The 26,302-nt window shown below is 37.0% G+C and overlaps 1 protein-coding gene across 4 annotated transcripts; it reads right to left on the reverse strand.

The window, feature by feature from the left end:
- Positions 1-161: 161 nt before the first annotated feature.
- IRAK1BP1 (interleukin 1 receptor associated kinase 1 binding protein 1) lies at positions 162-26,273 on the reverse strand. Of its 4 annotated transcripts, none has more exons than XM_077750245.1 (4): positions 25,940-26,273; positions 16,775-16,840; positions 12,163-12,293; positions 162-474 (listed from the first exon to the last, which is right to left on the reverse strand). In XM_077750245.1, exons 1-4 carry the CDS (start codon positions 26,252-26,254, stop codon positions 315-317), a joined length of 672 nt encoding a protein of 223 aa, XP_077606371.1. In that variant the 5' UTR covers positions 26,255-26,273; the 3' UTR covers positions 162-314. The 4 variants fall into 4 exon arrangements, with proteins under 4 accessions (XP_077606371.1, XP_077606369.1, XP_077606368.1 ...); XM_077750243.1 differs by lacking the exon at positions 162-474 and adding an exon at positions 4,753-5,046; XM_077750242.1 differs by lacking the exon at positions 162-474 and adding an exon at positions 11,394-12,059.
- Between the last annotated feature and the right edge of the window lie 29 nt (positions 26,274-26,302).

The following is a 26,302-nucleotide window of genomic DNA, read 5'->3' on the forward strand; positions in this document are numbered from 1 at the left end:
TTTGTAAAAATATGGAAGCCTGAGTTCCCTGTGTCCGGGTCATGTGACATTGAACAAACTTTTTTTTAAAATTTTTTTAAATGTTTTATTCATCTCTAGGAGAGAGAGAGAGAGAGACAGCGTGAGCAGGGGAGGGNGCGTCCGCTTGTTTCCTTGGGGAACCCGGCCGCGGGGCTGCGTGCGGTTTGAGCGCGCGGCCAGCGAGGCGCCTTGTGTTCGGGACCCCTGAACGGGATTGTCGGGGAGCCTGGACGATGGCGGCGCCCTCGGCCTCTGTTGCGTCATTGCAGGTATTTTGAGGCGACGTGCATATTTCAGGGCTCCTTTGTCGGCCTCTGGCAGGACAAGGGTTTATCTTGGCCCCTTAAAGCTCGGTGTGTGCTTTGTGGTCCGCACCTTTCTCTCTTCCGGTTGATGTCAGGTTTCTTCCCTTTGTTAATATCCCACTGCTCAGTTTCTTCAGGTACTTTGTGGCTTAAAAAAAAAACTTGTATTTAATTACTTTGATTAATTTATTTGCGGGGGGAGAGAGGGAGAGAGAGAGAAAGAGAATCCCAAGCAGGCACCCCGTCGCCAGAGCAGAGCGCCACGTGACGCTCGAACTCTTGAAGCTGGGAGAGCATGACTTGAGCCCAAACCAGGAGGCCCGTTGCTTAACCCAGGTACCCCTATTTAGCGGCTTGGGCCTACTTCAGTAGAGTTCTTACAACACTGACTATGGCCTCTACCAGACATAGATTTTTTCTGTCGCATGTTAACACCAAGGTCACTACTACTTTTTTGTGAATAGTCTACTCGGTGATTTTCTAGTGATGCTGATTCCAGAGCCAAAGTTCTGGGGCGTGTATCTCTCTGGAATATTCCGTAATGCCCAGGACTGTGGTCGGACTTTCAGTACATTCTTGATAAGCTATCACGTCTTATGCAGAGAGAAACGAGTATCCTCTTCTCATTGTTCTTGTGACCTGATCACACCCCCCCCCCTCTTGTCTTCATCCGTGTCATAGACCTGCACTTCATCCAAGAGCGACTCCAGGTTCCCTCCACCGTAGCCTGTACTCGGACACATGACCAGACTTGGTCATCTGGCTTCAGCCTGCCTTTCGCACTCTGCATGTCTGTCCTTTGTGACCCAAGGACACAAAGACCCAAGTCTTCTCATGCTTTTTCTTCCCTCCCTATATTCCTGTCAGATACAGCATACTGAATGGAAAGATGCCATTTTAACAACCATATTATGGAAAATAGCAAACCTATAGAAATAACGAAAAACATTTAGTCACTAAATTTCCAAATATCTCCTGCTATAAATATTTTTTTAGTTTGTTTCAATCAGGACCCAAATAAGTTCCACAAGTTGTAATTGGTTAATATATTTTAAGTAAGCCATACGTTCCCCCTCTGTCTGGACTTCATCTCAACCTCTGTACCTTTTTATTGTTACTGGAGTAAGTTATTTTTTTTTTAAGTTTATTTATTTTCAGAGAGAGAGGGAAGATGGTCCGTGTGTGCCTGAGTGGGGGAGAGGAAGAGAGGGAGGGAGAGGGAGAATCCCAGCAGGCTCCCTGCTGTCAGCACAGAGCTAGCTGCAAGATCGTGACCGGAGTCAAAATCAAGAATAGGGTACCTAACTGATTGAGCCACCCAGGCACCCCTAAGTTTAAGGGTGAATGTGGATAGTGAAATGTGGGACTCACCACTGACGTTCAGATGCACAGTTGTGGAATTCTTGCGCATTTTTCACGCACTTAAAGCCAGCACTTTGGCTTACAGATACAAGTCTCTTAAATTATGCTTTCATTCACGGAGATCCTTGATGTACTTTATAAAACATACAGACACTCTTCATACATGTACACGCGGTGAGTTTGCTGAGAGAAGTGAGGTTACAATCTTTACAATTCAGGGAAAGAGAAGGATGTGCTGGCCTTCAGGCCAATCTTACTTGTCTGCTTTAGTGGTTTTTAGTAAATTAGTAGTTTTCCTCCTCCTCAATATACACTCTCCCCCTCTTATTTCATATTTTCTCCGTAGTCTCAGGACTGGCTTCTTATGCTGTTTGTTACTCTTTATAGTTTTCTACCAATTCTGTAATGCCAAAGACCACTCATCAAAGACACTGTAGAAGAGGTTTGGAATTAAGTAGAAGGTGTGCCCAGAGTTGACCTCTGTGGTCCTTCCACTCCAGGATTGCATGTAAGTCAAGAAAGAAACCTGATGCTGGGAAGGAAGCTGAAAGGCAGGAGAGAAACCTCTCAGGCTACTGGTGGTGAAGAGTCAGCTGAAGGTGGTTTAAAAAATTATAGCACATTGCTTTTCTGCCCCACCACATCTCAAACCAGCACTTGTTTGAGCGGATGTACACACCGCAGGGATAACATAGGCAACTATGCTACACTGGCCAACGAGGGCCATCTCCGTAACCAGAGAACTCAGCAGAGAAGTCCGATGTAATTAGGTTCTCTCAATTTTTTGTTCTGTGCCAAGTTCTAACCTTTTATTGTTTTAATACAGGAACTATCGATTAAATGGGTCTCAGGAATTTTAATCCCCTCTTAAGAAAGTACTTTCTAATCCTGGCGAAGGAAGCTTTTCTTGCAGTCTTAAGATTTCTCTTTTAACTGTTTTTGCTACATAGATGAAGTGAGCTTTCATCTGGGTTCACAAATGTGAGACACCTGTTAAGTGAACCCAAGGTTTGTGGAAAATTGGGTGCTTGAATCAGCGGAACCAAGTTATGCTATTTATCATTTATTTTAAATCGAGTAATAGCTGGGAAGAAACCTAATGACCTGGTAACACTTATAATAGCTTTCGATCCAAAATGTAAAAGTGCCAAAAACGAAAAATTAGTGACTTACTGAGTTTGGCAGTAGCAATTGGGAAAAACATCTATTGTTTCACATGCAAATGTTGCTAAAGGAATTTTCACATTAAAGGTGAACCACCAAGTTTTTCTCCTTTTTGTTTGATAATACTACATCGAGAAACATCTTGGAAGACTGTGGATATTGTTGCAAATAGTGTCCTGAGGGTTTTGTAGCTCTGTTTTCTATAGACAGCTTTCCCCTTACAGTGTTTTGTCTCGGGGGTATGTCAGCAATTCTGCTCACAGTCTTCAGGGGAAAAAGTTGTATTGTAATTCTTGTATTTTCTTTCATCCTTAAAAAAATTGGTAACATTCCTCAGAGGAGATCTTTACATTATTTAATATAATATTTTGGGATTTCAGGGCTGAAAATAATGATTAATCAATTTGGTGGCTTTTGGCAAATAAAGTATTTAAAACAACATATGTTGGGTGCTTGGGTGGCTTGGTTGGTTAAATGTCTGACTCTTGATTTTGGCTCAGGTCATGATCTCATGGTCCATGAGATCAAGCCCCATGTCAGGCTCAGTGCAGAGTGCAGAGCCTGCTTGGGATTCTCTTCTTCCCTCTCTGCCCCTTCCCTCCTTGTGCACTGTGTGCTCTCTCTCTAAATAAAAAAGTGCACATTTTACTATTTATGTTGAAAAAGTTCAGGAACAGAAACCTCCTAACACACTGATATAATCATCCTACTGTAAGTATTTGAAAACAAAAGTAAACTAGTCCAAGATCAGGAAGCATTGTCCTTTTGTAGTGGAAGCTTTGTAATTAAATCTTCCATCCTTTTACATGAGAAGCAGGAGAGGGTGACTTAATAAACTGTAACACTAAATCCATTTGTCCAATTAGTAGAATACTTTTTAACAATATTTGAGTGATTTGACTACTTAAAAATTTCAGTTGGCTTTAAGAACAAAGCGGAACTCTTCTTCAAATCTCTTAAAACCTAGCTTGGAAAAAAAAAAAAACCTAGCTTGAGCACTGATGGGGAAATGGGGATTCAGACAGTTTTGGAGAGAAATAAGGTCACTTAGTAACCTTAGTTGACAAAGTGTAATTTCTGAAAAATACTTACTTTTTAGTTTTATCTCCAGGAAAATGAAGCAAGACTATGAGGATAATGGAAAAGTGATCTTAGTTTTTCTTTATCTATTTCATCTGTCATTTCCCTATATAGTTGGAAAAGAAACCATATTCAGAAAAAGAGAATATTCATCCTTCCATATACCTGAGAGGTTTATTCTGCAATACTCAAAAGCCTTACTTTCAGCACTTTATTGGTGTATATTCAACTTATCCGTTGCGGGAGAGAAGTACCCAAGTTTCTCTTGCTATTTCAGATAGGCATCATGTGTCATGTCATTGAGGGCTAAGGTAGAGGATGTGGTAAGTTTCTTGGCTTCCCCAAATCTGGATTTTACTCTCAGCCTCCATTATTTTGTTTGTAGTTTTATAAGTTCTTGGGACATTAGAGACTGTAGCAAAATATTGTTATAAAATCACATATCAATGCTAAATATTGGTATATAAGGCTTTAGAATTCTTTTTACCATTAGAATAGACCAATTTTGACCCCACAGGGAGAAACGCTCCAAAGTATTCCAGAGGTGACTGAAAAACAATATGCGCCAAAAAGTTTTTTTTCCAAACAATAAATTTTATCTGATTTATATTCCTTTTAACCATGTAACAAAAAAATGAACGTGTACAAAACGAGAAAAAGAGCCTCTGTGGAAAAAGGAAATTGGCTGTAAGGAAAAATAAAATTATTATAGAAGTGCAGAAAAATGTTATCTCATTGAAAGATTATATTCTTGAGATAAAATAACCTGAAGTTCTGACACCTTATTTCATAAACAAGAGAAAATTTACTGGTCATGATATGAAATGTGTGTGTTTATGTACTTTAATATTCTTGTTTTACAAGAGAGAGATCTATCTTCTCTTACTTTTGCACAGATCAACACAGTGTGGCTGGATAAAAGGCAAGTCCCCTCTCAGAATGCCTGGGTGGCTCAGTCAGTTGAGCATCTGACTCTTGATTTTGACTCAGGTCCTGATCCCAGGGTTGTGGGATTGAGCCATGTATTGGGCTCTGCACTGAGTGTGGAGGTTGCTTAAGATTTTCTCTCACTCCCTCTGGCTGTTTGTCCCTTTTCCCCGCTCGCTCTGTCTCTCTAGAAGAAGAAGAAAAAAAAAAAAGAAGTCCTTTGCTCAGATGACAGCTGAACATTATGTAACAAGCAGCAGCATTTGCTATATATTAATATGCACAATGCCACTTGTTATTTTAAGCATTTTATTTATTTTTAATGCTGTCTGATTTTTGGAATGGTTTTAGATGGTCATACCAAAGAATGAAAGCATGGATGACTCATGAAAGATTGGTTACTAAAGACAAGGTAGTATACATTTATGTGATATAAATCTGCATTTACAATTTACCTTTGAGTCCTAATCTGATTCCTGACTTGCACATAACCTTTGCAAGATATATTTTGAATGAAGATATTATGTATAAAATAAAGGAAGTTAGGAAGGGTTTTTTCTGACCATTTGGAAGATGTACCTAGTTTCTAGTAGTCTATTAATACTTATTAAATCCATATTACTTCTGCATAAATATTTTAAAGGGCAGAGAGCTAAGAGTAAGGATAATTACTTCCTTTTTAAAGAAGAAGAAGATTCATTTTCTGTAAACTGTAGGTTTAGTAGTAATGGAGACATGGCAAAGGAGTAATTCCTTATACTTTGAAGATTTATATATCTATCTAGCTCTATACGTACAGATAAATGTTTATGTAACTTTTCAGATAATAGTGTAAATCCATGAATTTAAAAGTATCACGACCGCTAGGGAATGAAAAGTGGTCTAAAAATTATTGGCCAAGGGATGTCACTGACCACAGGCGTCTAGCAGCATACTTTAATAGGCACTACAAATGTAAGATTATCCAAAGTCCATTGCAAACCCTGAAAACAAAAATATTTTTGACATTTTTGTGCTGATTTGATTCTGATTTAAGAACTAGAAAAACTAAGAATTAGGTAACCTGACATTTATTACATTTGTCCCAGATTATTTTAGGCTTGGCTGGAAAGGGGGATAGATTATGAAAAAGTAACTATGCTGTAGGTAAAACAATATTCCTTAGTTTCCGTCATTATTTTTAAAGACTTGATAAACAGTTTAGAACACATAATCTACTTTTTTCCCAAATCAGCCATGAAACATCTGCATCATAATTCATTTGAGTTCTCAGTGGCAAAAACTAAAAGATGTCTGGCCTTATTTGTGATATGGCTGATCCATTTAAGGGGATTTATAACAAGCTTTGGGCAGTTTATTTTTTCTATGACTAGACGGGGAACATTCATGGGAAATAACACTTGGTGAGACAGAGTAGGAAGGGGAGGAGGGTATTCAGATTTTTTTTTTTAAAGCAGATACTTAAAATTTTAGTGATTTCTCTTTATTTATTTCAGGCATTTTCAGTTTTTGCCCCTTTATCATAAATATGTTGCAAGTGTAGTATTACAGTGACACTACATTCCATACTCTTGATCATGATTTTAAAAATTCTTTAGATTTACATTTTCTTTCACGTCTGCATACACACTTAGGTATAGGTGCATTGCATTTATCTATAGGTGTTCAAAAAGCGTGAATATGGGATGCCTGGGTGGCTTAGTCAGTTAAGCATCCAACTTAGGCTCAGTTTATGATTCGCAGTCTGTGGGTTCAAACCCCACGTTAGGCTCTGTATTGACAGCTCAGAGCCTGGAGCCTGCTTCTGATCCTGTGTCTCCCTCTCTCTCTGCCCTTCCCCCACTCACACTCTGTCTCTCTGTGTCTNACTGAAAACTAAGCATTGGAAGTGCAACCTCCATTTTTACCTCTGGAAGTGATATTACTCCTGTCATGCCATGCTGGCTTTCAAAAAGTTCATTATTCTCCCAACTCCTGTGTTCTCTTTCTGAACACGCTAGTTCACACATAGCAAAGCAGTAGTTGGGTGGCTCTGTGGATACTGCTAGGGTTTCTACTATTCCTGCCATCAGGGCTGCTGTGGTGGGGTAAGTGGCTGGAATCTGTACAAATCTCAGAGCTGCAGGTGTTCTCATAGTTATTCAGTTGTGTGGTTGTTGCAGTGTTAGGTTTCCAGAGTTATTACCAAATAACATGAAAAATCATTAGTTAATATTGGTTAATGAAATGTCTAAACATTTACATAAAACATTTCCAATGTGTTGAATTTAATATTCATGAGATATTTCTCTCTTATTCAAATGAAGTCGTAAACAATTGAGTATTTTAAATGAATGCAATGTTTAAGAGCAGTAACATTTTGGGATACTCTGAAATCTCAACATTCCTACAGAATGAAACCAATATAGTCATCCCTCAAATACATGCTGACCTCTGTGGTTTGCAAATACATATTTTAAAGGTTTCTGCTGCATATTCATATTGGCTTCTTTGCAGAGACACCTCAATTTGTAATCACTGCATCTTTATTATTTTAGAAATAGGTACAATGATGATGAAAAAGAAATCCATGCTTTAGTATTGAGCTGGTGAAACACTTGACACATTAAAAATAGTTTTGTATTTATTTGGTTGACATTCAGCATTAATTACACTTTACCCCCATTCCAATATAGAATATGATATCTTAGACTTCCCATGATTAATTTAGCATAAACTAAGAAAAATTTTCTTTTGATGCTATTTACTTACTTGGGCTAGAGTTGATATATTTGAATCGTACCAATTTTTTTAAATTGGAACTACAGTAAATGTTACTGATTCAATAAAGAGAAAAAACTTTTTGTATGAGCTACAAATGCATTATTGCTATCAAATACAAATATGGTTTTATAAAATAAGCTTTGAAAATAAAATTAATGCTAATGGAAACAGATTTAAGCATCTGTTTATTAAAAGTTAACTTAATTTATTAGATGCAGTTTTATAGTGGTTGCAGTCAGAATTTCAAAAGCAGCTTTCCCTGAGCAGTGCCTCCTATCGGTGAGGCATTTGTGATATTACACAAGTGACAATGACTCAGTTTTGCAGGCAGGTAAAGAGCAGAGATGGACACTTAGAGCTGATCTATAAGCTTAAAGTGAATATAGGTTCTGAAATAATTTAAGCGATTAATTTAAACAACAAAATATGTTATTGCATAGCCACAGACTTACTTTCTGAGAGAGCTAAGCTTTGGAGAAATAAAAGCATACCCATTTAGTGATAAAATGGGCATTTTGAATGTACATTCTGGAACCAGTGCTTTGCATTTTCCTTCTCTACTCCTATATGTACCAGCATTATACTCTGCTATAAACGCTATTCCTCTATAGGGGATAAAAGAAAATATCTGGCAGCCAGCTTTTCTTCTTCTTAGCCTTTTATTACTCAGATAGTAGGAAAAGAAATGTTTAAGATATAGCCAGGCTCTTAAGGAATTCATAGTCTTGTGTAGACTATGTAATTAGTGTATAATTAATGTGATCAGTGTAAACCTGATGTATGTATGAAGTGTTGGCACTACTTATCTGTTTTTAACTCTTTGCCCAAAGTTGTTTGCAGAAGGCAAGCAGAGGACAAGTGATACAATCTTTATATTTAAAAAAAATATATACACACATTCCACCACCCACCCGCCACACCAGATGGTAAGTAATATGGTAGTTGGATGATTTTTTTTTTTTAATTTAGGGATCACTTACTTGTTTCAGGATCATTTAGGCTAGCACTTTCTCCTGCAATCTGGGATTTTCATCCCTAGTGTGGAAACTAAGATAGGCTGGACACTATTTTGAGGTGAGGTTGGTGATCATCCACAATCACCATGGCTATCTGGGAGTAATTGTTGGTTAGGATGTTGAAGCCAGATCTCCAGAAGAGTGGCTGAAACATAAATACCATCCTGATAAACAAGAAAGGGTATTATTCTTTTAATAAAATAGCACAAATCATCTCTCTTGAAAAATGTCTATTACCTCACCCCGAGAACAGTGTTTGACTTGGATTAGCCACTGTGAATTCTAGTCTTTTAAACAAAACTGAACATGTTAAAGTAATTTAGGCCACATTGGATTATCAGTAGAAGCTATTTGACTGTAAACACAATATGCATAAAAATATTAAATGTTATTTTAAACTAATTTATATAGTGGGTTTTTTGAGGAATGAATAGTAAAGCATTTGTCTCCTACACAGTTTTGTAATGTAAATAATGATATATTAACTCCCATTTTTGACCTCTTAATTCATGTTTTTATATTTTTAGGCCAGTGAAAAGAATTTCTCGCTATCAAGTTCTCCTCAACATATCAGACAGAATTGGGATATCATTGACCTACATTCCTGAGGAAGACATAACAATAATTATGGGATATGAAGTACAGCATCTTAAATTATAAACTACTTTTCCAGGTCTTATTTACATTGACCTAAAAATTAACTGTCAAGTAAGAACGCTGATACTTAAAAATAAGGTAAATTGCTACTACAAAAAAATGTACTCTTTACCATGTAACTGAATAGAATCCTAAATTTTGTTGATAATATTCAGAAAACGTATTTAATAGTAGTTCATTTTATAGAGGCGCTTGGGATATACTGGGTCTGTTTCAGCTATCCTAATTGGAAGATTCTTTTTTTCTTTCAGAAAACAGCAATTATAATTTGCTGCTTTCTAGAAAGATTTTTTTTAAAGAGGTTTAGACAAAATGGTCAGGATTAAGTTTGGGGTAGGCTTATTCTAGCAGGCTTTGTGGCACAGGTCCCCTGAATAATTCATTGAGATTCTAGTATATGCCACGTGTCAGAAATTCAACTCCATCAACTGACAACTAAATTTGATGCCATTGGTCTTAAGAACATAGGATGTTATACATAAGGCAGTCTGATCTTTGAAGGATTTTTTTTCTCTTAGCTGCTCTACAGAATTGTAGGACTGCCCTTTTTATAGGCTTTTTTTTTTTTAAAGCAAAACCTTAAAAAATTCCTGTAAATTCTAAAAAAAAACTTGGTAATTTAAATTTGTTTTTAGGTATTTCATGCTAAGTAGAAAAGCTTTACCAAATATAATGGAACCAAAGTGTAATAAAGATACAGCTAAGAAAAATCTATGAACATAATTAAATTTTTATTGAATAAAAACAATTTTTTCTTGATGTTCAGCCCCAATAATATTTTCCTATCCAACTGGATAAATGAAAGCTACAATTGAATTTATTTAGCTTCGTTTTTTGGAAATATAAACCTATCTTAAACTGTTTTTGTGATAACTTTGTTTTTAATATGACTTTAAATTCAAACTTTTAATTGGGTTGATAGTAATCAAAGAATGCAGTTGCTATAATAGCAACCATTTAGTGAGTGATAGCTATGGTGCTAGGTATTATTCTTGTGGTCTTGTATTTATCAGCTTTAATCCTTATAGAAACACTGCAACATAGATTTTTAGCCTCATTTCATTGGTGAGGAAAGAGAAGCTTAAAGAAAGAGATTAAAATGTCTTACTAAGTTTACACCACTGGTAAATTTGCACAGCAGGTATTGGAGAGCCTACTCTGTGTTGGCCCTGACACTATGCTGGGTCTGACAGTGCAGTTGTGAACAAGACAAGATCTTCATTCTAAAGGAGCTTATATTCTAGTAATAAAGTCTGGATTTGAACACAGGGTGTTAGATTCTAAAACTTTTTTCTTAGTTTTCACACTCCCTCCTGCCAAGGACACACTGCTCAGGAGATGAATAAATTTGTTTTAGTACCATTTAAGAAAGTAGGTGGGGATGTAAACTACATTCCTGAGTGTGCTGTAGGAAAGAAATACTGGTATATGAGTAGCAAGATATATCAAAGGAAGAACCCTAGGACCTATATAACTCTATGGTGGGGAATGGAAAGCCTGTGCTACGTAACAGTCTTGCTTTATGATCACCTGTAGATAATGTGCAATGTAATAGCAATGCCATGTACTTGCTGTTATACATCTGAGACAGCCTTACAATCAGTACTATCTCAGTGTATAACCCTTCACTGTCCAACACAGTAGCCATAAACCACTTTCAAGTATAAAATGTGGCTAGTACAAAGAACTGAATTTTAAATTTTTAAAAATGTTAATTTGAAAATTGCTACTTGAAATTGCTACTTAATGCAGTTACTAGATCTTTTAAGCATGTCTGTAACAACATGTGTGTGAATCTATTTTTTCAACTACATTTTAGGAAATAAATACAAATCAATATTTCTGATGAAAATTTAGCATCTGAATTAAGGTTTGTTATAACATAAAATGTATACTATATAAAGATCCATTAGTTATTTTTAAAATATTGACTACATGCTGAAATGATATTTTGGACATACTAAATTAAACAGTTTAATATTATTAAACTTAGTTTCAATTGCTTTCTATTTTACTTTTTACTTTTTTTTATATGTGTCTACTAATTTTAAATTACAGAGTGCTGGTATAATCAATCACAGGAGCCTGGTGAAGAGGATCTGGTCCATATATTTTATTTCTGGCATCAAAATACTTTCTTAGTATACCTCACTCTGCTTTTATCAAAAGTTATGTATTCCTGCTCATACTTTCTATTGTTAAGAATCATGCTAATAACTGCCAATGTTTATTCCTGTAGTAGAAATAGAAAAATTTGTTACACATCACTTATATTGTCAGTATAAAAGTACGCACATAGAACACATAATTTTCAGAGTATTTTTCATAGTTTTTAAAAATAGAAAGTAAGCTTAGGTATTGACTAGATTCAAGGGCTGACAGATTTGGGGGAGAAGTACTTTATATATATACTATACAATATATATATTCAGGATAAAAACAAACATAAAAAGTATAAAAATAAAAAAAATACAATATATTTTAGTTGGAATTTCAGAGATTTTTTCTTTTCTTCTCTTTCCCCTTTACTTCAAAAGTTATAAAAACTTTTGACGCAGCATGTATTGTTGCACTTTTGATTTTTTGTTGTACAGTTAATGAACTTGATAGTCTGGATGACTGGAGATCATCTATTTGGCCTTCCCATTCTTTTGTTTCTTCTTCTTTGATTAATAAAGGTTTTCCTAGAGTTTGGCCTACAAGGTTACAGACTTCTTGAGCTTTGCGCCATGCATTCTCAACAGCAACAAGACAGGCTTGCCGTCTTAGGAATTAAATGCAGAGATTATTAATATGACATTCAATGAACTTTAGTACTGAATAGTTTTGTTTAATTGATAACTTAGTTAAAGATGTGCTTAACTTACCGAAGATTCTCAACAGATCCTGGAGTATGATAGAACTGAGGTTGGCTGACGACGACAGAGCTATCTAGCTTTTCAACAAGAAAGTTACAAATATTTTGCATTTTTCCAAATTCAGTAAATGTAATGCAGACCTGTAAATGAAATAACACTTGAAATTATTTTCATGCCTGATGGATTCTTTTAAAATTTTCTCTAGGAGTGCCTGGCTGGCTCATTTGGAGCAGCGTGTGACTCTTGATCTTGGGGTCATAGATTTGGGCCCCATATTGTGCATAAAGATTACTTCAGTAAAACTTATAAAAATAAAAGTTTTCTCTAAATATGAGTAAAAAAATTAAAGCCAGAAAACAAGGTCATTTTATGTAGCCTATTTGATACTTATAACTAAATTATTAAATTTTATTAATTTTTAATAGTGTCTCTCCTTTTGAACATATGAAATAGTAATAACTAATAACCTTGTCTGTTAATTTTAACATCTGTATTGGTTGTTGGTTGGTTTGACTTTCCTCTTATTGTGAGCTTTATTTCCATGCTATTTTGCATACCAGGTAATCCTTGTGAATTAACTTTAGGGGAAGTATTGGATATTCTTGTATCTCCATAAATAATTCTTTATTTGTTCTAGAACTGTCAACTTACTTGGAAACTGATCCCTTTGGGTTTGCTTTTAAGATCTGTTACGTGGGACTGGAGTATGTTCAGCCTGACTCTAATTATTTCCCCCTGATGAGGCAAGATAGTTTCATATACTCCACCTCATGCCCTATGATTTGTAACATTTTCTAGTCTGACTGGTGCTGTACAGCCCTGTATGAACCCCAAACACTGTTCCCTGTAAATCTTGGTGTGATTCTTTTTCTAGCCTCAGATAATTTTCACATATATGTGTGCTGAGTACTTGGCAGGGGGCGGTGGCGGGGGTGCCCCTCCGTGGTTCGCCGAAGACCTCTCTCTGTGCAGCCCTCTACTCTTAACTCTAGCTGTCTTGTTTGGACTTTCAATTCTAGTTCCTCAATACAAGGAGTTTGCTAGGCTCTGTCTGGGTTCCCTTCCCTGTGAAGCTGCCTGGACACATTAAGACACTGAGCTAGGACAACTGTAGGACTTTTGTTGGTTTCCTTTTTCTCAGGGATCACTGTATTTCATTGCCTTATGTCCACTCTTTTGAAAACCATTGTTTCATATACTTTTTCCATTTTTTGGCTGTTTCAGGTGGGAAGGTTAATCTGGTCCATATTATTCTACCTTACAAGCAGAAGTCTTGTCTGTCTTTTGAAGAGAACTCTGTGTGTGTGTGTGTGTGTGTGTGTGTGTGTGTGTGTGTGTGTGTGTGTGTGTGTGTGTGTGTGTGTGTGTGTGTGTGTGTGTGTGTGTGTGTCTGTGTGTGTGTGTGCGCGCGCGTGCACATTTTTAAATACTATATGGGCTAATAAACTTTTCTGTTAGTCAAAATCAATTTCCCCAGTCATACCCAGGTTGCTAGTTTTTAACCTCTGGGTAGTTTCCAAATTTATATTTCCTTCCTGGGTGAAAATCACAGCTCCAAAATGCCTACAGGCTGTCTTTAATAAGAAATACAAACAATGTAATACTTTCTGCATTTGCATAGTTTAAATATGGAAAAAAATCCTCTATCTTTTGTTGCTATATTTAATCCATAAAAGTGCCACAGAGGCACTGTACATACATTTCATTACATGTAATGAAACAGCAAGATTTACAGTGATTCTGGAAGTTGGAAGGTAACCAAATATGAGAGTTCAAAGGGTTTCTCTGCATTCAGATTGAAGGGATTGAATATAAGAGGTTCCAAGTGTCAACAAAAGCAATTCTTTGCTATACAAGTGCCCTTGAAATCAATTTTATTTTTAAAAATTATTCCAATTTCTACTTTGTCAGCTTAAAAATAATTTTTACAAATATACCCGCTTTCCTATGAAACCTGCTGAATCTTTTGTATGCATGCATGGTATTCTTTTTTGCTTAAAAAAAAAAGTTATCTGGAAGGAAGGACAGTGAAAATTCCTAAGCAGGTTGCAGAAAAGATACTAATTCTTCCTTCTTCAATTCCCCTTCACCCCTATTCACTTGAGGCAAATCTAATCCCACAGAATCAGGTTTAATATGTGGTATTTACTTGTTCTATTTCTATAAATAACAGGAAAATGTGTCTGTTGAGATCAGTTCAGCTCCTAGCTGCTCAAACAAGATTTTCTCTGCCTTTCATCCTCTTACCATTACCATGACTTAAAAAGTTAGCAGATGTAGCTTTTTTAAGTACATCTATATTGATAAACAGACCATGAACAAAATATAGTTTAGGAGTATTTGTGTTAAATGATTAACAAGTAAATTTTGCAGAAAAAAACTGTTTTCTCTTTTTCTAACTGTTCAAGGACTGTTTTAAGTCTTCCAATTCCCTGAACTTCTGCTTTTAAATCCAGCAATGTGGTATATAATCAAAATGTAGCTAGATAGAAATCCAAGTTAATGAAGTAGAGTCACTTTGCTGAAGAATAGAGACACTGCATCACAATTTTTAGAGAGGTATTTAGGATAAAAATATTTTAAGTATCTAATACATTGAAGATAAAGATAAATCCATATATTCAGAATCCTCATTATATGTTTCATTGCAGTAAAATAATGTGATTACAAATGTATACACATACACACATTTACACAGTACCTATATTAAATTACAAAACAGATTGATACATAAAGCTTCCCATCTCTATGGTCAAGAAGAATCCTCATTAGTTTAGAAATTTCAGTACTGAAAAAGACACTGAATTCCAAAATAGGCCAGTTTTAAGTAAACTTATCCCCAACGTGGAACTCAATCATGACCCCAAGATCAAGTCATTAAAGTCTCATGCTTTAATGACTGAGCCAGCCAAGCACCCCCAAAGGTGAGCTTTTAATTGCTTTTAATGAATTTGTCTCTTGGATAAATCAAATCTCAGTTTATTAAAAATTTCTGCAAATGTGACTTCTAAATTATTGCTAATCTCAATTACCATAGAGAAACAGGCCGTATGCCTCTTTAAAAATATTTATAGTTCTAATTTCCAAAAAGGGCAAGTTTATAAAACTCAACAAATTACATGTAGTAGTCTAGACACCTTTCAATTCAGGGCAAGATTCTAGCAGATTACTTTAAAAATTAGTTTGTGGGGTGCCTGGATGGCTCAGTTGGTTTAGCATCTGACTCTTGGTTTTGGCTCAGGTCATGATCTCACTATTTGTGAGTTCTAGCCCCTTGTCGGGTTCTGTGCTAACAGTGCAGAGACTGCTTGGGATTCTCTCTCTCTCTGCTGCTCCCCTCCCACCCCCAAACGCTCCCTCTCTCTCAAAATAAATACTTATAAGCAATAGTTTGTAAGGAAATAGGAAAGGAAAAAAAAAGGTTTCTCTGAGAAACAAGATAGGGCCTTATGATTCATTTTGTTACTTTGCCACAGGCCTCAAGTACTTTATATGTTTTCTCTCTTTTTTTTTTTTTGGTATTGCTGCAACCTATTATTTTCTTCTTTTTTAAATCTCCAGATTTTGTTTTTAGTCCCATTGCTGAAGAAAAGAATACAGGGCTTTCTCATTTTAATGGTTCTCCAAGAAAGCATTCAGGGAAGAAAAAATAAGGACACAAGAATTTAAGAGTAAAATCTTTTAAGTATTGAGTTTCTTGATAAGACATTAGGTAAAAACTCATCTGAGTGAAGTTCACCAGCTCTAAGCTTTTCTTCTAATTCCTACCTTTCTCAACCACTGCCAAATTATTTTTATCCAAAGGCCAATCTATCGAGCATGTAGATTTGAGATTATTAAGAACAAATCATGATGTACTAAACTTGTCTTCCTAGCTGGCAAGTTACCAGAGAAATACTGTAGCAATAAAGAATTTATTTTTTACTTATCTTAGGATATACTGACAGAGTCTTTATGGCAACATTGTTGGTTAGGGTCATAGTTGATTAATTTTTATTTTTAAATAATCTTTGCACCCAATGTGGGATCAAACTTTAACAACCCCGAGATACTGTGTCACACATTCTACTGACTGAACTAGCCAGGTGTTCCAAGTGATTTTTATAAAAAAAAAAAAAACCAAAACCCAAGTGATAACTTATAACACAGTAAAACTGCATTACGAAAGAAAAGAATGTTTCAATCCTTATTTTAGGACTCTATTAATTTGCTTTTTAACTGAGAAGAAATTTCCTATAGGGTTTTCCTGCTCACTAGGTGATAACTTTACTAAAATTTTATTCAAGTGGCAATTAACTATTTCCTTCTAGCTGTTTTTATTCCATTTCAAAACAATTTCTCTTATATATACCTCATTAAAATTTATTTTAAAACCTCATACAGAGGCACCTGGCTGGCTCAGTTGGAAAAGCATGTGACTCTTGATCTCTGGATTGTGAGTTCAAGCTCCATGCTGGGTATCTATATCTATCTATCTATCTATCTATATCTATATCTATCTATATCTATAGATACATCATGAGAAGCACTCCTCCTATACATTTCAGCTCAAGAATAAAAATAAATGCAAATTGTCCCCACAAAGTCATGCTGTTTCCAATTATTTTTCATAAGTACATACCTCTGCTTCCATGTGATAAGCATTTTCCACTCTTCTAAAATCCTTTGTCACAGTTACATTTTCTGCCTGAAGCAGAAAGTACAAGAGTATGATTACTAAATATTTGGCTACCAAATGCAATTACTCTAAAACATAAAGTAGAAACCTGAATTTATTAAACTCAGAATAACAGAGAATGCAGAAAGAACTGGTTTGCCTGATGTCTTAAACCTTCCCTAAAAGTTACATAAATTCAAAGCCTACAAATATTTGCTGAAAACTGCATAATTGTCACTCCATTTGTAGTAATTTTTACATTAGCTTGTACAAAAAATATGAACTTGAGTGGTATACATATGAAAAATTATTTGTACGTAAAGCAGTTTGAATGAACCTAAAATTGTTTCACCATTAATATTTTCCTTGTAATGTTTGGCTGGTGGGCTCCCACACACAACATGAGATTTTCTGCTTATCTGTAGGATAATGGTTTTTAACCAGAGGGCAGTTTTGCTCCCTGGGAACATTTGCTAATGTCTGGAGACATATTTGATTGCTAAAATGGGATAGGGGAGTACACTATTGTGATGTAGTAAGTAGACAGGGTGAATAAATGCTCTTGTTTACCAGAAATTGAGGAGGTTCCTGAGACATGGGACTATCAGTTGCAAAACTGGAACAGTCCCAGGTAAATCAAGGCAAGTTGGTCACCTTAATGGGTAGGGGCCAGGAATATAGCTAAATATTCTACAGTGCATAGGACAGCTTGCCATAACAAAGAATTATCTAGTCCGGGATGTTAAAAACTAGTTTTGAGATTGGGAAATCCTGGAATATTGCGTACAAAGTAAAAAATATTAAAATATACCAGCCAAGTCCACTAAGTTTTCCCAATTAAGCTACTTGGAAGCTATTTTATATCTAAATACAAAGGACAGATTTTATTTTTTAAATTTTTTATTTTACTTTTTTTTAAGAGAGAGAGCATACGTATGACTGCATGCAAATGGGAGAGGTGCAGGGGGAGTGAGAGAGAACCCCAATAATGCTCAGCGCAGAGCCCGAAGCAGGGCTCCATCCTATGACCCCAGGATCTCGACCTGAGGCACAATTCAGAATCACACCTACCAATAACCACCCAGGCACTCTGCAAAGGGCAAATTTGAAATGACAAAATGGTCAGTATAAGAATAGCAACTTAAATCTATGAAGGCAGCCAGGTAATATTCTCAATAGATACAAAAAAAAAAAAAAAAAAAAAAACAAGTNAAGATTGAATAAATGGACCAGGACAAAACACTTTAAAATCAGTAATTCTCCTCAAATTAATATATAAACAATACAAAATATGAACAGAAGTTTTATTTGGATTCTAGAATTTTACACTGTCTGGATTTTCTGATTGTATCCTCTTGGTGTCATTTAACATGTCCTTTGCAGACAAGAAGTCTTTTCATTAGGAAAGTAATGAGGGGAGAATTTGCCCTACAAATGTTTGACTAAGATATAATAGTTTAAATAATGTGGTAGTAATGTAGGAACATAACCAGGATCAAAAAACTAGTATTCTGAAACCAATTCAAGAATGTCTGAATATTGCAAATATAATACTAGTAATGTTTCAAAAAACTTTTTAATGTTTTATTATTTAGTTCTGAGAGAGAGCCTAAGTGGGGGAGGGACAGAGAATAAGGGGGACACACAATCTGAGGCAGGCTCCAGGCTTTGAGCTGTCAGCACAGAGCTGGACATGGGGCCCAGACCCACAGACTGCAAGTTCATGACCTGAGCTGAAGTCAAAGGCCTAACGGACTGAGTTACCCAGGTGCCCCATAACATTTTAAACCAATAGGCACAAGGAATATGGAATCCTCATGTCACATATTTTGCCCCTACTCTCTCTGAGCAGCAACTATGTGGTTCAAGGTAAATCCTGATAGGTCTAAACCATTCAGAATGATCATATCTAACTTGCTACAAGATTAGGTTAAAAATAGGCAGAAATCCAAATCCAAACTAATTAGTATATGGCATTTCTCCAGCCACAAAGACAGATTTAGGTCATCCATTTACAGTGAATTACAGGAATATTTGTTTTTATGTTATTGCAGGAAATAAGAACTACTGTCTTTCTTGTTATGGTACAGTATGCAGTGTAAGGCTTGGGAATGTTGCAGCCATTTTGTTATCATGAAAGAAGGTTCAGGAAAATTCCAAGAAAACTGTATCAAATTTGAGCCTTGACATTGCATACTTAAAACCTTTATTACCCATTTAAGGTTATATAAAGCAATACCTTTTATTTTTAAAGGCAATTTGAGTGAGGTTCTTGCATATGCAGTAAGGGAAAGATAGACTTCAATAAATGATTTCAGGGGGCGCCTGGGTGGCTCAGTCAGTTGAGCGTCTGACTTTGGCTCAGGTCATGATCTCGCGGTTCATGGGTTCGAGCCCCGCATCGGGCTCTGTGATGACAGCTAGCTCAGAGCCTCAAGCCTGTTTCAGATTCTGTGCCTCCCTCTCTCTCTGATCCTCCCCTGCTCATGCTGTCTCTATCTCTCTCTCTCAAAAATAAAAAATATATTTAAAAAATGATTTCAGTACAGCCACTTACCCATTTAAGAGAAAACAAAGCCCTCTTCCTCACACCAAAATAAATTCCAACACAGCAAATATTTAATGTAGTATAAATGGTCCCTAAAGGTTCCAGGAAATATTAGTTAACAGTTATATAGCCTTAGGCTTGGAAAGGACCCAATAAGCATTATACCAAAGGCAAGAAACATACAGAAAAGATTAGTGATTTGGGCTAAATTTAAAAATTTTGAATGTTCAGTACTGTAAACAAAATTATATGGCAAATACGAAATTGGGAAAATTTTTGCAATAATGAGAGAGTTATTGATAATCTTAAGGTTCACTTAAAATAATCTTGAAAAAGCTAGAGGTATCACAATCCCAGATTTCAAGATATGCTACAAAGCTACAATAATCAAAACAGTAGATGTTGGCACAAAAGCAGACACATAGATCAATGGAACAGAATAGAGGGCCCAGAAATAAGCCCACATTTATATGGCCTATGACAATTAATTAATCTACAACAAAGTGGTATGAATATACAATGGGAAAAAGGCAGTCTCTTCAACAAACGGATTGGGAAAACTGGATAGCTACATGCAAAAGGATGAAACTGGACCACTTTCTTATACCATACACAAAAATAAACTCAAAATGGATTAAAGACCTAAATGTGAGACCTGAAGCCATAAAGTTCCTAGAAGAAAACACAGGAAATAATTTCTTTGATATTAGTCATAGAATAATTTTTCTATATATGTATCCTTTGGTAAGGGAAACAGAAGCAAAATTAAACTACTGGGACTACACTAAAAAAAAGCTTTTGCCCAGTGAAGGAAACCATCAACCAAACAAAAAGGCAATCTACTGAATGAGAGAAGATAAATTGCAAATGATATATCTGATAAGGGGTTAATATCCAAAATAAAGAACTTATACAACTCCACACCACACACACACACACACACACACACACAAATAACCCAAATAAAAAAATGAGCAGAAGACCTGAACATACATTTTTCCAAAGAAGACCTCCAGATAGCCAACAACCACATGAAAAGATGCTCAACATTGCTCATCATTAGGGAAATACAAATTGAAACCACAATGTGATAGACAACCCCTTGTATCTGTCAAAATGGCTAAAATAAAAAACACAAGAAATAACAAATGTTGGTGAGGACAGGGAGAAAAAGGAGCCCTCATACACTGTTGGTGGGAATGGAAACTGGGGTAGCCATTGTGGAAAACAGTATGGAGGTGCCTCAAAAGTTAAAAATAGAATTAAATGATCAGTAATTCCACTACTGGATATTTACCCAAAGAAGACAAAAACACTAATTGAGAAAGATACCTGCACCCCTGTATTTAAGTGTTCATTCATAGATGAATGGATAAAGATGTGAGACATGCATGGGTGCGCGCGCACACACACACACACACACACACACAGCCATAAAAAAGAATAAAATCTTGTCATTTCCAACAATATGGATGGGTCTAGAGAATTTAATGATAAATAGAGTAACTCAGACAGAAAAAGATAAGTACCATATAGTTATCACTCATATGTGGAATTTAAGAAACAAAGCAAATGAACAAATACGAAAAAAAAGAGACCAAAAAAGACTTTTAACAATAGAGAGTAAACTGGTGATTGCCAGAGGAGAAGTGGGGGGGTGGAATATACACAGATCGATAAAGGGGACTAAGAGTATCACATTGATGAGCACTGAGAAATGTACAGAATTGCTGAATCATTATACTGTACAGCTGAAACTAATTTTTAAAAAGTTCCTATAAATTAATTAAGAATAGAAAAAGTGGATGAAGTACTATGAACTGGCAACTTACTTGAGAAAAGTTTAACCTTGAATGTAAAAAAACAAAATGAAACACAGGAAATGACAGTAACAATTTTTTGACTACTGACTTGGCAAAGTTAAAAAAGAAAATAATGCCCACTATTCCAAGGATATATTTATAGTGAAGTTGTACTTATTGTCCTACACTAATTTTTTCATAAGCCTTAAAATATGCATAAGCCAGAAATTAATGTACAAAAACATAATTAAAAACATGTATAAATACCTAGCAACAAGGATATTCATTGTGTCACCATTTTTTTTTAAATATTTTTATTTATTTCTAGGAGAGAGAGAGAGACAGCGTGAGCAGGGGAGGGTCAGAGAGAGAGGGAGACACAGACTCTGAAACAGGCTCCAGGCTCTGAGCTGGCAGTCAGCACAGAGCCCGACGCGGGGCTCGAACCCACGAACCGCGAGATCATGACCTAAGTGAAAGTCGGACGCTTAACCGACTAAGCCACCCAGCCGCCCCTGTGTCACCATTTTTAATAATGAAAAACTGAAGCCAACTCATATGATATGCTCAGTCTATTGCTACTACTCCCTATCTTAATTTGAATGTACCTAGAAACTGACTCTGAAACATGGATGTGAGTACAAGCAGTTAGTTTTTAAGGTAATCCCAAGAGGGGCGCCTGGGTGGCTCAGCTCACCTCACCTCAGATCATGATCTCATAGTTTGTGAGTTCCAGCCCCCACTGGGCTCTCTGCTGTCAGCATGGAGCCTGCTTCATATCCTCTACCTCCCTCTCTCTTTGCCTTCTCCTCAAAAAAAAAAAAAAAAAAAGATAATCCTTGGAAAAGCCACAGGGGAATGGGAAGTGAAACAGAAGGAAAGCAAGCCATTAAAGTGTGCAATGTGGAGTAGTCACCACTGTGGGCAACTGGAACTTAATCCTGCAGAGGAACTCTGAGAGCCAGGGCAGAACATATGCCTCAGAACTATCCTGCCCAAGAGGTAAGGTCTCTTTCCACTCACTTCCCTCACTTGTCAACTGAAAACTGTTAGAGCTCGGGGAGGGGCTGTTAATTCTCTGGCACTATTGGCTGGCCCACTTGTAGGTGGAGCCAGGGAAAGCTGCAGCCAGGAAAAACTGGCAAAGGATTCTCCGTGTTGGCAGATGGAAGTTGGGCCTGTATGCACACAAATGTGAAGTGCCAAGGGATACAGTGTGGGGTATCAATAGCATCTGCTACATCCCCTACTTAAAACTCAATCACCTACTGCCAAGACAATAAAGTAGCAACATACTACAGTGGTTAAGAGCAAGAGTTTTAAGGTCAAAATTCTTGACTGAGGTCGAAACACTGCCACTTCCTAGCTGTGTTACCTTGAGCAAGCTATCTGCCAGTAATCACTCTGATCCCAAGAGTTCTCATCTATAAAGAGCAACTGAAATGCCAGTCTCATATGGTGGGAATGAGTATCAAATGAGACATTTGTAAAAGGTCTAGTAGTAATAAGCAGGTTTTTTTTTTTATCACCAATAACATTCAGACTCCTCAATGTAACAAACAAGACCTTCTTCCATGTTCTGCCTACAGCTTTCTTCTTCAGTCTTATTGCAATTCTCATCCATTTTCCCCAGGTATTCCTGTGTCCTCGCCATAATGAATTGTACACAGTGCTCTGAACACACTTGTTGCATTCCAGTGTGGGACTGCAATGCTTTCCTTTCGGTCACTATTCAAGATCTGACCGTCACTTCCATTTCTGGTGCCTAGCAACATGAATCTATTACACATTTATAAAAAAAAAATAATTGTGAGTAGTCAAATACTGGACTTTATAGCCTACGAAGGGAACATACACACTGGAAAAAAAAATAATTACTATCATGTTAAATGCTATTTAAAAGTAAACAGTGATAGGAAATGCTTAAAAAATGTTTGATGGTTCAATAAATACTGCTTAGATCTTTAAAACATTTCTCCATGAAAACAACACTGACGGGGCGCCTGGCTGGCTCAGTTGGTTGAGTCTCTGACTTTGGCTCAGGTCATGATCTCATGGACAATGGGCTCAAGCCCTGTGTCCAACTCTTGACAGCTCAGAGGCTGGAGCCTGCTTCAGATTCTGTGTCTCCCTCTCTCTCTGCCCCTCCCCTGCTTGTAGTCTGTCTCTCTCAAAAATAAACAAACATTAAAAAAAAAACCACAACACTGACAATGAGGGTATGCCTTGCATGTGAAACTATATATGGTCATGAAATAATCTATAACATAGTTGATCTGTAATATAGATGAATAGTTTATTTAGTGCTTCATTTTTTTAGTCATTCAAAAACCATTTTTTCAAGTTTATTTATTTTTGAGAGAGAGTGACAGAGTGTGAGAGATAGACTGTGAGTGAAGGAATAAAGAGATAGGGAGACACAGAATCCAAAGAAGGCTCCAGGCTCCACACTGTCAGCACAGAACCTGACGCGGGGCTTGAACTCACAAACTGCAAGATCATGACCTGAGCCGAAGTGGGACACTTAACTGACTGAGCCACCCAGGTGCCCCTCAAAATCCATTTTTTGAGTATACAATATGTGATGTGTATGAAGTGTAACCCTTGGATGCAGAGCAAGAGATATAAAATGGTCTGTGCTAGAGAGGTTTAGAATATGAAGGAGACACCAGTAAAGCAACAATTTAAAATACAGAGGGTAAGTTTTATTACAAGTAGGGAATAGAGTGTGGTATGGCAGAGACTAGTGTTATGTTAGAAAAGGAATGCCAAGAAGAAGGTAAGCTTGGGCTGATTCTTTTTTTTTTTTTAAGATTTTATTTTTAAGTAATCTCCACACCCAACATGAGCTTGAATTCACAACCCTGAGATCAAGAGTTGCATGCTCCACTGGCTGAGCCAGCCAGGTACCTCTTGGGCTAGTTCTTTAAAAAAAATTTTTTAAATGTTTTATTTATTTCTGAGAGCGAGCGAGCGAGCGAGCGAGCAGGGGAGGGTCAGAGAGAGAGGGAGACATAGAATCTGAAACAGGCTCCAGGCTCTGAGCTGTCAGCACAGAGCCCAACGCAGGGCTCAAACCCACGAACCGTGAGATCATGACCTGAGCCGAAGTCGGATGCTTAACCAACTGAGCCACCCAGGCGCCCCAGGGCTAGTTCTTAAAGGAAAAAAATGGGAGTGAGCTAGTCAAGGAGGGGAGATAGATGAGATGAATCAATAGAGAGTTAGGTCCCATCTATAAAGCAAAGGAATCTGGAATATGAGGAGACCCTAAAGCAGGGGAGTGATGTTTTTAAACCCCAAATTCCAAAGTGTAAAATGAATAACTTTGTGAAAACCCATTATAATTCCACCTGAAAAGTAATATAAATGATTTTTTGCATTATCTACTGAACAAATTCTCTACATGACTGCTTTCTTCCATTAGTAGAGATAACTGGGAGATTACAGACATTCTCTGTCTTGCCTTGAATACTGAACTTTAATGTAATTATTAAGTTAGATGTAGCAATTTATGGCTTTACATGTTAGAAGTTACAGCCATGTGAAGTTGGTTTACTTAAGATTATTAGTTATATTATTCAAACAGGACTGCAGCACTGGCAATAGTTTTTATGAGGAAATTTTTTCCACATATTAAACCACTTAAATCACATTGTCTATAATTAGCATTTGAATTCTTCTAAACTGTTAAATCATTGGGGTTCTCTTACAAATGACTTTTAAAATAACTCTGTAAATGCAATACAAATATATTTTTTCCTTAAAATAAAGACTTGCTTTTTGGGGGTGTGCCATTTCTAACGACAGACTGGAAGCACTTTTATGAACTCAGTGTTACTTTGGGTAAATCCCAACTCCGGCCTTTTGAGTCCTACTGTGTGAAATGAAGGAAATGAGATAGTTAACTCATTCTGCGGCTTCTTCATTTTCTTTGTATTACAATTTTCAGGGGCCAGCGCTGGTTGGAAGCAACGAAGAGTTTAGTTTCGGGAAGACAAGAGTTCAAACACCATCCTGGCTAAAGTTTAGAGCTATTATGTAACCTCCTTAAATCTAAATGGGGCTATTAAAACCCGAGTAACAGAGCTGTTGTTGAGATTAAATAAAAAGCTAGTTCATTTTTTTCTTCTTTTCTTAGAAGTACAGTTAAGGTGAGATTTACTTAGTGATTTGTTCCATGGATATCTCTGGTAAATAGAGGTATTTCATTTATGTGGCATCTACAATATACTGGCTTAATTATTTTTAAAGTTAAAACTAAAAAACTTAGCAGAAATTTTTGAGTCTTTATTAAACGATGATGTATACAACTTTCCTTAAGTTACTGTTTGTGAAAAATACTGAAGAACCACTCCATGCAACGCTTTACATGGTTGGGAGGAAGCATGCTTTTCACTCGCTAACTGCATGGTTCAGAATAAAAACAAAAAACTATTAGTGTCTAGTATACTTAGGCAAGCACTTTCATCTAATGTGTCAAGTCTAACAGTTAACCCTGTCAAGGTAAAATACAAAATGACTGCCGCAAATATCGCCAAATAAAAACCCACTCGATTTATATTCTTTTATTTCATAAGCCACTGGGGCCAATAAGTACTTTCATCTAGAAGATGGACCGAAAGTTTTACTCCGCCAGGTCCTGTCGCTCCGTAATACCGATGAGATAAAGGTCAAGACCCTCGACACCTCAACTCACACCAGGGACCGTCGGGGCCGGGAACTCTACCTCCGGTTTTTGCGGTCCGGCCCGAGGTTCCTCCCCAACAAAACTCTCACCTGCAGACCTTGCTGCTGGAGGCTCTGCGTGATGTAGTCCAGGCGGCGGCAAACGCTCTTCTTGGCCTCGGCCTTCGCCTCCTTCGTGCTGCTCACTAGCACCGCCACCTGCGCCCGGTCGGGGCTCGCAGACACCTCAGCGGTGCCACTTACGTGCACTTCGCGGGTCACAGTTTGGGCCTGTGCTGAGTGGACGGGGCGTCGGAGTGCGGGCAGCAACTCACCCCCCGAGCCCACATTGTTCTCCCGGGCCCGGTCAGCCCAGGGAACCAGTTCCACGAACACCCGTGACTGAGGGGCCTGCTGCAACGACATAGCGAAGGTAGCTGGGTTTCCATAGCAACTTAGAGCCTACGGCGGCCG

The sequence above is a fragment of the Crocuta crocuta genome, unplaced genomic scaffold (genome assembly GCF_008692635.1).
Source record: "Crocuta crocuta isolate KB4526 unplaced genomic scaffold, BGI_CrCroc_1.0 scaffold9, whole genome shotgun sequence".
In the NCBI taxonomy this organism is placed as follows: Eukaryota; Metazoa; Chordata; class Mammalia; order Carnivora; family Hyaenidae; genus Crocuta; species Crocuta crocuta.